Genomic DNA, 14,915 nt, shown 5'->3' on the forward strand with positions numbered 1-14,915 from the left:
TGCATACATAAAAGGAAAAATACAAGGGGAACACGAGAAATGTAAGGACAAGGGGAATGCAAGAAGAAAAGAGGCAATACAAGGAGGGCAAAATGAAAAAGAACAAGGGGAATACTAGGAAAACAAGATAAATATAAAGCCAAGGGGAATACAAACAGAAAAGTGAGAATACGAGAACAAGGGAAACACAAGGAGAATGCGAATACAGGATAATAAGGGACAATAAAGGGTGAAGAAGGGAATAAAAGAAAAACGAGGAATACAAGGAGTAAAAGAGAAATATGAGAACAAGAAGAATACAAGAGGAATAAAAGGAGAACAAGGGGAATAAAGGAAAACAGGAAAGCATTTTTATGCGACTGTTAATTCCCAAGTTGCTTACGCATATTTAGTGAGAAAAAAGACGTAGTTGTAAGTCAAAAATTTAACACCCGGCTTTGAACCAGCGTAAATTTGATGTAATGTTAATCACCACATCACAGAACATAAGTTTAGGGCTTTTGTTTTCTTTTATATGAAGTAGAGTCCCGAAGTCTAGAACCGCAGTCCCGAATGGACGTAGGGTGATATTCCTAATTTCGTGACACGGTTTTTTCACTAAATGTCTCGGGGTAGGGTATCTTGCTAGGAAGTTCATCGATGTATCAAAAATAGGCGAAAGATATAATCTTTCGAGAAAGATGTCTGGCGCTATAGTCGAAAGGCGAAGCTTTGACTGACATTCAATTTTAAAAAAGTATCACGGGATTAGGGGTATCACGGAAATAGGCAACTTTACCCTATTGTGCCTTACCACTCTCTTAATTGAGAATGTTGTTGGTAGTCCGAACGGCTGCTTTCTTGCATATATCGTAAGTCAACTGTGTGATACAAAAGGTAGGTTGAAGAATCGGATGAAGTCCCTTCGAAAACTTGGTATGCCTCCCCAAACTGATGTCCTCTGTACACTAATCACTACAACACGCGGGACAGTTTCGAACGGATACCATTGAAATTATGATAATGAATACTGAAATGGAGAAGAACGGTGTAGTGATGGAAAGAAATCGGAAAACCAGATAAAAAAACACTCAGGACCTTGGCTTTCTCCACTACTTATTTACTTCTCCGTCATCACCGGTATTTAAACTCAGGTCTAGAGTCATCGTACGCCAATATCCTGCCAACTGCGGAAGAGTTTAGGCTTAAAGGGCGACGGAAAATTATAAAATTATTAAGAATTCTTTAATTATACAATTTATAGACCTATGAATATACATTTAACACAGAGTGTTATTTTATGGATAAAATACTGCTCTCTTGAAGCAGGGAAATTGTGACCAAAATAAACCAGTTAAGATGTCTTATGCAAAGGAGATGAGGATTTATGTACAACATAATTGCACGATTTATCTTCTTTCCTTCCAAAATACGCTATGAAGTAACTCTCATATTGTGTAGCCCTTCCCCATGTAAGGGGCGGTAAATTGTGAATTAAACCCTGACACTTATTCCCGTGTCTTGTTTCCACCAGACAGCCCTTCTCTAAGTTACAACAGTTCCGTCCTTTTGAGTCCTTATTCAGAATTTTAAGACATGCTGGGGCTGCTCTTTGTCTGTTCCTGAGTAATGACCAATTTAGGTTTACAGCTCGTGCACCTCGGCCTCATGTGTATCCTTTCTTCGCTCCCTTCCGTTATCGCAACGGTGGGAAGGTGTTAAGGGTTGAGGTCCCACTTCGTTCTTGTTTACCGTCCGTGTTGAAGCGTGCTGCAATAACACGTGCATTCCAACACGGCAGCTCGTTTCAGTCTTCTAATCTAAATTTATGTCGTCATTCCCACTGCGAACAGAGCCCCCTACCTTGACTGCAATCGATTTTCAGTCTCTTATTCAGGTATAATAACTAAGAGAATTCTATTAAAAATTAGCCGTTTAGTCTCGGATTGAATACCGGCATGAACCTTGCCATGAAAAGCAATTTTCATTAAACGAATGTTTTTTTTTTAATCCAATGCCACCAGGTTGTCTTTTCGACGTTTCTGGTCTTCTCTCCTGGCCGTGGCTTAGTTGTAACCCACTTCTGAGGTTGGGGTGCCTGGAAGGCGGAGTTACATTGCCCCGATGATGTGATAGGATGATTATGAAAGTGTGGTGCCAGGAGAGGTCTTAAATCTAAACTTAACCTAAATTCCACACCATGGACGAACACAGGAATAATACTGTACTCTAACCGGGAATCGAACCCGGGACCTCATGAACTATAGCCAGAAGCTCTGACCACTAGACCATGAGGCTGGTCAAAATGATTAATGTTGCATCATAACAACACATTAAATGTTCAATACAGCACATCACCACCACTTCGCAGCAATGGCATAGTATTTCTGATGCAGAGAAAATACAATGATACAAAGTGAGTGTTTTCTTAAGAGACAAGTATTTTCCCTGGACAGAAAATACAATAGGGCGTCGCTGCGAAGCGGTGGTGATGTGCTGAAAATTTACACTAATACTTTGATATGGTTGTCAACCATAAATATGCAGTCTATATCAAATAATCTTTTAAAGATTTCGAAGTTGTAAAACATGGGTAGGCCTAATTATGTAGCAAAGAATTGTCTGAATTTATAAAATGAGTGATATAATTACCGGTAATTAATTAATTAGGATGTAGCTGTAAAATTCAGAAGATTGTGATGTGCTTACTCATAGAGGGTTCATAATTATGCCAATTATAAAACAAAATTAATAATATTTTCTCTTGAGTGAAACTGTCACTGTGGAGGACTTAATTAATACTGGTACCAGTACCGGTACTGGTATTCAAACATTTTATTTCTTGATGATTTGTTACTTTTTTAAATAAACAACTTTACTACCGGTATGTTAAATTGAAACTAATGTGGCATTTTACCTTCATTAATTAATGACCAGTTTTGTCTTATGTCGGCCATCTTCAGATTTCTAATAGTTAATTTAACAAAATAACGAATCATCAGTTGTAAACAAGTAGGCCTACTAAGTGTTAAAAGTGTATAATCAAGATGTAATATAAATTTATTTCAACATACTCACTAATTAAACGAATGTATTATATACCGTGGAACTTCTAACCAGAATCTAATCCATGCAACTCACAATTTCATGATTTATGAAAATTATATATAATTTATTTAATAATAATAATTTATTTATTTAATCTGGCAGAGTAAGGCCAGTAGACCTTCTCTTCCGCCCAGCCAGACTCTAATTCTAATTGAATACAATTGCTTACATAGTTATTACTAGACTTCGTGGAATTGCCACGAGAATCGCAAGGTTCACTGAACACGCGGTATAGACTGTATGAAAAGAGGGCGTGCAGTAAACACTGAGCAGTATACTGCGGTTACAATAAAACCTGTATCCTGCATTCAAGAAATATAATGAATGATCATTGAAGTAAGAAATGTCTAAACATGTAAATACACAATTATTTTATAGTGAGATATATTAACTCTTAAAATTTAATGTAAGATATTCACATCATCCTTGAATATGTTACGTACATTTTGGGCGACTGCATAGTGAACCTCCTCCGATGGTCACTTAAACAGTTTTTATTTTGGGAAAGTGTATGTTCAACATCACACGATGTAATACGTACATATTTGAAGAACGGAAAGTCACTACTTTTTAGTATACCAACTTCAGATGTCTTGTCGTGACCTGATGGTACATCATTTATAATACGAAGTTTTCAATAGGCAGAATTTTTAGCAATAATGTTTCTCAATTTACATTTCACTTTTTCTGAAATTAGTGAATTGTTATTTTGGATAACGGTTTGTGATACTTTATCGACTATATTAAGGGCTTCTGAAAGTTTTAGTTTAGACGATTCTAACAGAATGATGCTTTTGGACACGATTTAAAAATTAGAATCAATGAACACAATATCTTCCAATAGCTATTCAGAAGGCAATGATTTTACAGCTGCAACAGCGGAACTGTCTGTGCTATCCAATGCATTAATTACCTCCATTATTTTTCCGTAATGTTCTGCATAATAATTAACAGCATCCAACCACGTTCCCCAATGGGTCAAGACTGGCTGCGGGGGTAAGGGTATTCAAGGGGCAATTATTAGGAACAGTAACACTCTCATTGTAGTATGTTTGATTGAATTCTTGTCTGCACTGAACAAATGTTAAGCTTTGATTATTCCAACCACAATAATGCAAAAACAAGTGCTTACATAGGTATACATTAGCTGTAGCTGCTCTATCTATTTGGACCGGTCACAACTCTTAACATGAACTGCTTATACTACGGGACCGGGCGGTCGCTCACCTCCTCTATACTACCGTACATCGGCAACCTGATTGCATGCTGCGTGTGGCAATTCAACGAAGTCTAATTATTACATTAATATCTAGACCATAAAACAACATGAAAGTAAATAATGAAAGTTGGATAAGTAATGTTAGTGTGACAATAATAAACATTGGTAAGAAATAGTTATAATAATAGTAATAATAATAATAATAATAATGAGATAATTAGATATTTATCTGTGATATATCTGTGGCTTGGTTCTAAAAGGGCCAATGTCAAAAATGTTAGTTTTGAGATAAATGGGTTTGAAATTTGCTTTATTGTACAGTGAACCTATGATATTGGCTTGTGAATGCTCTGCACCTTCCACATTAACTGCAGCAGACATTGGCCCTTTTAGTATATGGAAGAACAGACCGAGATAAGCTCGAAAGTGTATATAACTCAAAAGTGCAAAAAATTGACATTGGCCCTTTTAGAACCAAGCCACAGATATATAACCATTAAACATTGAGAAACATGAAACAGCTATTATTGTTAACAATAATTGTTAGAAAAATATTTCGTTAGCCTATTCTTAAATTGGTTTAATGTCTGACAGTTCCTGACATTACTCGGTAGGGAATTCCAAAGCCGAGGAACAGCCACAGTGAAAGAAGATGAATATGAGGATGTTCGGTGGGAGGGAATGGATAATATTGAGGAGTGTTGTGATCGTGTGTCTAGGTTATGATGGGTGGATAAATTTTGAAAACGAAACGCAAGATAGACAGGAGTGGAGAAATGCAATATGTGAAAGAGAAGGGAAAGACAGTGGATTTTCCTACGATCTTCTAGACGGAGCCAGGACAACATTTCGAGGGATGGTGTTACGTGATCAGCCCGGCGAATATTGCAGACGAAACGGACGCACATATTATGAACACGTTGTAGTCTCTGAGCTGAAGTAACGCTTAGATCAGTAAGCAGAATATCACAGTAATCTAAGTGGGGCATCACGAGTGTTTGCACTAACATTTTTTTTTCATGGAAAAGGGTAGAAAATTCTTCAATCGCCAAAAAGAGTGGATTAATGAGAATACTTTTTTGCAGGTTTCTGCAACTTGAATGTTCCAATTTAAACTTTTATCCATATAAATACCTAGATTCTTTACTGATTCACTGAACGCAATTTCGGTGCCGTATATTTTAATTGGGGACAAATTTGGTATGGTAATAGTGCTTAACAAACGTGAATGGCCCACAATGATTGTGATTTTTCTGGATTTAGTTTAAGTCGTAATTTCAGTGTCTATGTCCAGATTGAGTCCAGATCGTCATTAATTTTAGTTATTGCATCATTTATTTTGTCAGTGTGGAATTTTATGTATATTTGAAGGTCGTCTGCATAGAGATGGTGTCGGCAGTACTTTAGAGATTCTGATATTTCGTTGATATAAATGGGGCTGTTTTGCGTTCATGTCAAAGCACAACTTAATAACATTATTTTTAAATATGAGTCGGTTAGAGTCATAACTCACATGCTCCAAAAATGAAAAATTGAGATACCGTTGTATTCCCATGCGGTTATCTGTGTAGACCACGATTCAAAGGTTAATTTTTTACATTTCTTACATATGCTTGTGTAAACAGGCGACAAACTTCCCGGTTTCTGTCGAAAGTCTCATGATCACTGGATCTTGTGAATTCTGTTGTATAGCGCTTCTCGACCAATCACCGATCAGTATTTCCCTTCCGCTTCTCCACTTCTTGTTGTGTAGAACAGGGTTGTGGATGAGTATCTTGCATGTGTCTTGTTATTTTTATAAAAATCAGTGAATTTAGCTGCTGTAATTGAGCATTTTGTAAGCGTAGTATTATGGAAGAGAACGTATTACCGGTTGGAGAAAGAGGACGAACACGGAAATGTATAGCAGCTCCAGAAATAACGAAAAGAAACCAGGCGAAATTAGCAAGGTTAATATTATTTTCTGATTCTGCTTGGTTTCTACTGGTATATTGGTAAATTAAGCAGGGCCTAGAGTTTTATCACAATTGAAGAGTCCACAGCAAGAATAATGGATGTCATTTGGAATACATTTTGCAGGAGAAGCAATTGAAAGTTTGAAATGCTTAGCGCTCAAAGCTTAACTGTGATTTTCCGATCATTACTGGACAATGACTATCAGTCTTAATGCCATATAACTCTCTATGTACATTCTATATGTCTTAAGCTATGCATTGACAGTCTTGGTTCATTTTGCAGTGGACTCTTCAATTATAATATATTCAAGTTCTACATGTATATAATTGATGGTGCCTTGAATAATAATCAACTGGACAATACTGAACATATGTGCGAATTGATGGAAGCAGATATTAGTCTTGTGATATAAAGGAACGTAGTAACGAAAATTTGAGTTTTGATAAAATTTATAATCAGTATTTCTTTTGTAGGCTGTAAATTGAGGGGTCGACTCAAATAAGGGAGAACCCGCTTTTCTAAGAAAATTTAGTTTTCTTGTCTCTAGAATGTTGTGTCATAATTACAATAAGTCTGGGAATAGCTCAGCCCACTGGAATTCAAATTTCAACCATAAATTCTCAGACTGTTCTGAGAATACTTAATTTCCCTATTCCAAGATTTGTGACATCCTTCTCTCTGACTGAACACCTCAATTTATATTGTACTATATTATTTTGTAAAATGTACTCAACTGAAAAATTTAATAATTGGATACCTATTCTTTTATATTGAATTTAAAAATATGCTTGAGGTAATGTTCTTGTGTAATACTGTAATTTATTACTGTCAAATCCCATATGATCCCAACTGGTCACTTTCTAAACTCACATGTTCCAAAGAGAGCACTCTCAGAATACTCATGATCCAAAGATCATTGTCGAAACTCGTATGATCCATAATTTAAAGCTAAATAACTTTTACTCCTGTATAAATAAATACGGTTACAAATCTGAATGGTAGTTTTTAATCATTACTCTTTCATTTATTAACCTTCATTGTGAAGTAAATGGGCTCCAAGTATTACAAATATGTTTTCCCTCATTTGTGAAAATTTTAATTTTTGGAACAAGTGAGTTATGACTCTAACCGACTCATATTGCAAACTCCCAAACAAGGATTACAATAAACTCTTTTGAGTAGTTTATGTACCTATGCAGAAACATACAGTATGTGTACATACGTATGTGTATAGGAATGGACTCGTTGACATTGTTTAGTTTATCGCATATGATGTAAGCGTTTCCCAGGCGATCAAAATCAAATCACTGCGTTATTTTACGACACTTTAATAACTGCTATGTTTTTCTAGCGTCTGAGTGAGATGAAAGTGACAATTACAGCGAAATGAGACCAGGGTCCAGCGCCAAAAGTTATCCAGCATTTGCTCTTAATGGGTTGAGGGAAAACCCCAGAAAAAACCTTAAACCAGGTAACTTACTCAAACCAGGTATGCTAATACCAGGTATGCTAACAGTTACACTACTGCGATAGTCGCCCTGGGTGGCGCAGTTGGTATAGCGCTAGCCTTCCGTGCCCAAGGTTGCGGGTTAGATCCCGACCTAGGTCGATGACATTTAAGTATGCTTAAATGTGACAGGCTCATGTCACTACTGTCAGTGACACAGTTCATCTGCCCTGGAAGGAATGCGGAGTTGGGGTAGTAGTTTCGCACTAGTAGTGGATGGAGAGAAAGTTAGAAATACAACGTAGCATGCATTATAAAAACATTGATTTACCAATTCCGCGCCACGTTACTATGGAGTACAGTACACATGAAAGTTATATTGCTATGCCTTAACTTTGAATATATATTTACACCAGCAATTCTATTAAGCAAACGTCTTCCAAGTACAAATGAAGAGAGAGAAATGTTTTTTTTTTTTTTTTTTTTTTTTTTAGAAAATAGAAAGGGGATTAAGCAAAGTACCGTTAGCTAGCCGCTTGCTCCAAAGTTAGCCTCACACCCCTCTAAACAACACCCCTAACTTCCCCAAGGTTCAGGGCAGATGAGCTGTGTCATCGACAGTAGATTTAGTGGCATGTAAAAGAACGCCTATGGGACAAAATTCCGGCACATCGGCGACGCTGATGTAACCTCGGCAGTTGCGAGCGTCGTTAAATAAACCATAATTAATTAATTTCACACGGTGGATCTTCTTCTATTAGCGTAGACCGAATTTAGATGTTATACGTCAAAATAACTTCACAATCATACTTACAAAATTTAAGTTACATTTGACAGTCATTATTTTCTCATTTATTTTAGTGTCTTTTCTACTTGTATAATATGTCGTTACAAGACATTTATCTTTAAAAGAGCGAAAGGCTTTTCTTAACCGTACTACAAAACATCTCCTTGCTGAAATGAGCTTCCCAGCGGAGCTCTGAGAACTGAAATCCGCTCGATCGGCTTTTCTCCGCTTGTAAGACAGTTCTTCTGAACCCAATTTAGTGACTCTTCCACGAAGTTTAATGAAGCTTTGAAGCTGCTTACCATACACAACATACTAAAACGGCAGTCCTAAAGTATCAGTTCAGACAGTTGCTGATGCCGGGCAGTTTTTTTTGGCATCCGTATGTTTAATCATGAGGATTACGTTTCATAAAGGCTCTCTGCACCTGTACTTGTGTTTCAGCTTGATTTTATGGTCTGCAGCAGTAATTTTAGTTAAGCGTAGTATTCCAGTGAACCTACGGTTTGTGCTCTGTTTCAACTACACCCTCTATAATTTAGTTTCTGTAGTGTAGCTGTGAATCCGTAGCTTTGTAACATTATCCTGAGTAGTGAATCTAATGCAGTGAAATATGAAACTAGCCATATATTGAAATGCCCTACTTTCGATTCCTAATGAGGGAAGTGAAAGCGTACTATCTGTACTTGGCAACTAGGGAATAAATAGTTTTCATTTGCCGAATTATGGCACAAGTCTTATACCAAACCCAATCGTCACTATAAGATTCTTGTATTTTTTTGCTAGTTTGTGATTAACTAAGGCTTATGTCGAAGCAAACATTGAACTTAATGCAGCAAAAAAAAGTTGCAAGGGATTAATAGAAACCTTGTAATTGCGTGAAACGTTTTTATGTTCTCGATTGGGTGTAATCGTGTACTTCGATTTTCAACTAATTGGCTCTTATTTATACGCATTTTGAATAGGATTGAGAGTTAAATAAATTTAATGCAAATTATGTGTTGTATTATTAATTTTTATTTCTTCTTTATTGAATATATACTGTACTACATATATCCAAGTATTTTCACTGTTCGATTGAGAAATTTTTGTCATCCAGTCTGCTTTCAAAAATATTGAAAAAAGAATTTACAAAACAATTATATTACCGGTTGTTCTGTATGGCTGTGAAACTTGGACTCTCACTTTGATAGAGGAACAGAGATTAAGGGTGTTTGAGAATAAAGTGCTTAGGAAAATATTTGGGGCTAAGAGGAATGAAGTTACAGGAGAATGGAGAAAGTTACATAAAGCAGAATTACACGCGTTGTATTCTTCACCTGACATAATTAGGAACATTAAACCCAGAGTTTGAGATGGGCAAAGCAACAGACGAATCCATATGTGCATGTAGAGTGTTATTTGAAAGACCGGAGGGAAAAATACTTTTGGGGAGGCCGAGACGTAGATGGGAGGATAATGTTAAAATTAATTTAGGGACGTGGGATATGACGCTAGGGACTGGATTAATCTTGCTCAGGACAGGGACCGATGACAGGCTTATGTGAGAGCAGCACTGAACCTCCGGGTTCTCTAAAGCCATTTGTAAGTAAATATACAAAAGTATTTGTAAAGGAACTACTAGATATGTTTCATTCGAATTGGTTTATTGGAGAGCAGTTACTATAGGTCTATGATAAGAGAAATAAGTATAATTCATACAAGAAAACAAGTGTATGCTTCTCGCAAACACCATAATATGAATGCAAGAGTCAGATCTTATTCCAATTTTTAGACTTTAAATTTTTTAATTGGTTATTTTATGACGCTTTATCAACTGCTATGGTTATCTAGCGTCTGAATGAGATGAAGGTGATAATGCTAGCGAGATGAGTCCAGGGTCCAGCGCCAAAGATTCCCAGCCTTTGTACTTAATGAGTTGAGGGAAAACCTCGGAAAAAACTCAATCAGGTAACGTTTCCCAACCAGAATTTGAACCCGGGCCAGCTAGTTTCACGGTCAGACGTACTAATCGTTATTCCACAGCGGTGATGACTTGAAATTAGACCATCTTTCACACTTTTACAAACTCGTTTATTTATCTGCTCATTTTAATAACTTAACTTTTTTCCGTTGATAATAATTATGCACTCATGTAATTCTTCCTCGACTTTTTGTTAGCTTCAATATTGTAACGCGGCTATCATCATGACTGTTTTGTCGAACTGGTTGAGGGTTCGATCCCGGGCCATATCGATGGCATTTAAGTGTGCTTAAATGCGACAGGCTCATGTCAGTAGATTTACTGGCATGTAAAAGAACTCCTGCGGGACAAAATTCCGGCACATCCGGCGACGCTGATATAACCTCTCCAGTTGCGAGCGTCGTTAAATAAAACATAACATTAACATTAACATCATGACTGTTATAGTTGCACTTAATATTTAGTTCGTGCATAAAATAATTAAAAGGATTAATCTCTGTACTATCATACTCTCCTTGCCTAAGTGGACTCGTCCAACCATTATAGTGTGACCACAGCCTGTTGAATCACATCCTATGACTGCCTGCCTAATCAACGCTTATTTTTTTATTTTTTTAGTAGTTGGTTATTTAACGACGCTGCATCAACTACGATGTTATTTAGCGTCGATGAGATTGGTGATAGCGAGATGGTATTTGGCGAGATGAAGCCGAAGATTCGCCATAGATTATCTGGCATTCACCTCACGGTTGGAGAAAACCTCGGAAAAACCCAACCAGGTAATCAGCCGAAGCGGGGATCGAACCCGCTCCCGAGCGCAACTTCAGACCGACAGGCAATCGCCTTAACCGACTGAGCTACGCCGGTGGTTATCACTGCTTATGCGCGAGTAAATGCTAAATGGCAATTGACTATTGTGAATGCTCACATTTAAATACATTTATTTTGACATCATTTACGTTCTCGTTGTCGTTTCCGTTCCCGGTTTATTGTGAACCAGACTTTATAAAACTCGAAACTGTTCCCTTTACGTCTCTCTGTGAAGTTGTAGTGTCCTATGACTCTGGCATGCTGACATTGTTTGTTTTGTTGCAGTGTGGAGCGTGGCGCTGGACCTCCAGGGCCCCTTGTTCCTACAGGAGCCCCCCCACCGGGTCGAGTTTTCCAACAGCTCGGGCGGACGTGTGGACTGCTCGGCGCACGGGAGTCCCCCGCCCGAGCTGGAGTGGAGCCTTGGGGACGGCACCCCCGTGGCACAGATCCCAGACCTCCGCCTCGTCCACCCCAACGGCTCGCTCGTGTTCCCGCCGTTCCCTGCCGAGCACTACCGCCATGACATTCACACGGCGCTGTACCGATGTCGCGCACGCAACCAGATGGGGCAGATCCTCAGCCGCGACGTGCACGTGCGAGCAGGTAAGAATAAAATTGCACTCACTCTACCAAGTCCGCTCACGTCTTTCGAGCCAACGTTAATACAGCTGCAACTTCACTTCATACTACTGTATGTCGGCGAAGTGAAATGGTTTACAACAAAACTAAATTGTACTTACTTATTTACTTACTGGCTTTTAAGGAACCCTGAGGTTCATTGCCGCCTTCACATAAGCCCGCCATTAGTCTCTGTCCTGAGCAAGATTAATGCAGTCTCTACCATCATATCCCACCTCCCTCAAATCCATTTTAATATTATCTTCCCATCTACGTCTCGGCCTCCCCAAAGGTCTTTTCCCCTCTGGCCTCCCAACTAACACTCTACTGCTGATTTTATTCTTTTATGTACAAAGAATTCTGTCCCTAATTGGTGATTAATATTTCCTTCCCCATAATACATCAAGTAATCGCCTATTTGTGATATGTCATTCCCATCTAACCTAACCTCTTGTACTACCACGAAGTCTATTCTATATCTAGCTAGTTCTTTTGCTACTAATGTTACCCCTCCTGTTCTATAAAGACTAGCTTATTGTTAGGTTTCGTAACAAGCTGTTTTTTACGGTGATGGGTTGTTAGCCCTTCGCCCAACCCCCAAGCTGGAGGACCACCCCTTTGCGGCTGTCCACGACTGCTTATTCAATATATTCGCAGCTAACCTCCATATCTGGAGGCCGTTTCCTCTATCCGCAACCTGAGGACGCGCCATGCCGTGGTGATAGGGACCCACAATAAACTGTACAGATGTTCGAAATTAATTTTAGAGATTATGTTAAAATATGATTAACAATTTTCTATGCTAATAAGCAAGTAAACAAAAATACGATAGCTATAGCAAAGGAAGCTCTTAATAGAAAAGAGGGCATCTTCTGCACAGCTCTGCAAAAAAAGAACTACGTGATACTGCTGCCAGGAAGTGGAAAGGACGATAGCAATAGCCAAGGAACGTATTAATATAAAAAAGAGCATCCTCTGCGGACCTCTGGAAAAAGAACTAAGGAAGAGTTTAGTGAAGCGCTATGTTTGGAATGTGGGCAGAAACAAGAACATTACGAGAAGTGAAGAGAAGCGACTAGAAGCATTTGAAATGTGGATATGGAGAAAAATGGAGCGTGTTAAATGGACAGACAGAATAAGAAATAAAGCTGTGCTAGAAAGAGTATGTAAAGAAAGAACAATGCTGAAACTGATCAGGAAGAGAAAAACAAATTGGTTGGGTCATTGGCTAAGAAGAAATTATCTAATGAAGGATTCATTGCAATGGTGAAGGGGAGAAAAGTTCGGGAAAGAAGAAAATATCAGATTATAGACAACATTAATATATGGAAGGCAGAAAATTGGAGAATGCTGTGTTTTCAGTGAAAGATATGCCCTTGGGCAGAAAAGTATGATTGAATGAATGTTGATTATTTTCGAAGGATAAAATAAATGGACACTCATACACTTATCTCTTCATTTGCATGACGACGAATATATATATAATTATAATTATTGTTTGGGAGAAGCCTGATACAAAGCGGCTGTCGGGGCACATGCTGCTTCTACGCGATGGGCCTATAGTATATCCGCGGTATATCGGAAGATGACTTCTAGAGTGACCAAAGACGAGATGGGAAGATGGGTAAAAGGACTGCAATATGATGCACCGTTACATGTAATATAAAGCCATCAAACGCACATAAAAATATGACGAATTCCCAATGATTGCGTGAAACCTCTATAATCGAACTAAAATAATAAAATTCAAATGTACTGTACTTTCTTTAATACTGTAGCATAGTGTACTTTATTTTACATTATTCATATACTGTACGTACATACATAACTCATGTAACCAATATTTCCATGGCTATTGTGTGTAAAACATCATATTTCATTCTTGCCTCATACTTTGTGTTTGTAAGAATCTATGATTTGCCAAAATTAGGGTGGCCAGATTCACATCGATAAAAAAGAGGACATAAAGCTTCAAAAAGGAGAACATTGTTCGAAAAAAGAGGACATAAAATACGTACTTAGATTTAGGCTTAGGCCTATATTATACTATAAATTACGTTAATATCTATTTTCTTACAAAATATTTACGGTACAGATTTAGGCTTATATCATACTCAAAAGTATGTTAATATTACAAAACAATTATGATAAAACTTAATAATAATGATTTTACAGTTAGCAAAATATGAAAGTCAAGGCAACTATAATTATTGAAGAAGACAGAAAATACCTACTTGACAGTTTATACTACTGCCGTGTAGTACATACTTCGTAGTAGTATCAGGTTTATGCATACAAAACTTCTACTTCAAGTATCTTCTAAAGTCAAAGCAAAAGGTAATACTATAACTTTATGGATTCCACCCATTAATATTATGTCTTGGCAATTGTGTAGCTTTTTGTCTGTAAAGATATATTTGCCGCAATAGAATGAATGATTCTTGTTCACAAAAATGAATATCGTTATTATTATTATTATCATGAAGGCTCGTGGCACTTGGCATTTCCATGAACTCAGCAACCTCGCACACTCACAATCAACTTCCCCTTGCTTCCAGATGAATGCAAAGCGACAGAGTCCTTACTCCAGTAAAAAATGGTCGTAATTATGAATTAGCCGTTGCGAGAATCACCTTTGAATTTTAAGCGGGCACAGCCTAGAATTAATTAAATTTAATGGCAGCCCGCAACTTGCAAGGATGTTGCGCCGCGGCACAGTTTTCCTGAAAACTGACAAATCCGTGCTGCGGGGGTGTAATCAATTTACTACAGAAGTCAGTCACTGCTGCTGCCTCAGCGGCTCACGCAAAATGCTGACGGTATTCAAATTATTCGACCAGCTAGCTCCGGGCAGATTAGAGGCAGCGAGCAGCTGACAGCGTTCTTCAGAAGCGCGTGCGACCTACAACAGTGCACTTTGTACAACACTACGACGTTGAGCAATTGTGTGGCAAGTGAAAAACAGGAATTACGCTGGAAAAAACGATTCCATTTATTAGCAATCTGAGCACGCTTTATATTAAGT

General features: G+C 37.9%; 1 protein-coding gene across 9 annotated transcripts in view; it reads left to right on the forward strand.

Annotated features, from left to right (window-relative positions):
* Nucleotides 1-14,915, forward strand: part of Dscam4 (Down syndrome cell adhesion molecule 4) — an 888,085-nt gene that overhangs the window by 695,034 nt on the left and 178,136 nt on the right. For all 9 annotated transcript variants that reach the window (XR_011332025.1, XM_069825522.1, XM_069825527.1 and 6 more), the window contains exon 3: nucleotides 11,555-11,875. Coding sequence is in view for 8 of the 9 variants with exons in the window: in XM_069825522.1 (XP_069681623.1) it covers nucleotides 11,555-11,875 (321 nt within the window). In the remaining variant the exon portion in view is untranslated. The remainder of the gene's footprint in view (nucleotides 1-11,554; nucleotides 11,876-14,915) is intronic.

Source organism: Periplaneta americana, chromosome 5 (assembly GCF_040183065.1).
Source record: "Periplaneta americana isolate PAMFEO1 chromosome 5, P.americana_PAMFEO1_priV1, whole genome shotgun sequence".
NCBI lineage: Eukaryota > Metazoa > Arthropoda > Insecta > Blattodea > Blattidae > Periplaneta > Periplaneta americana.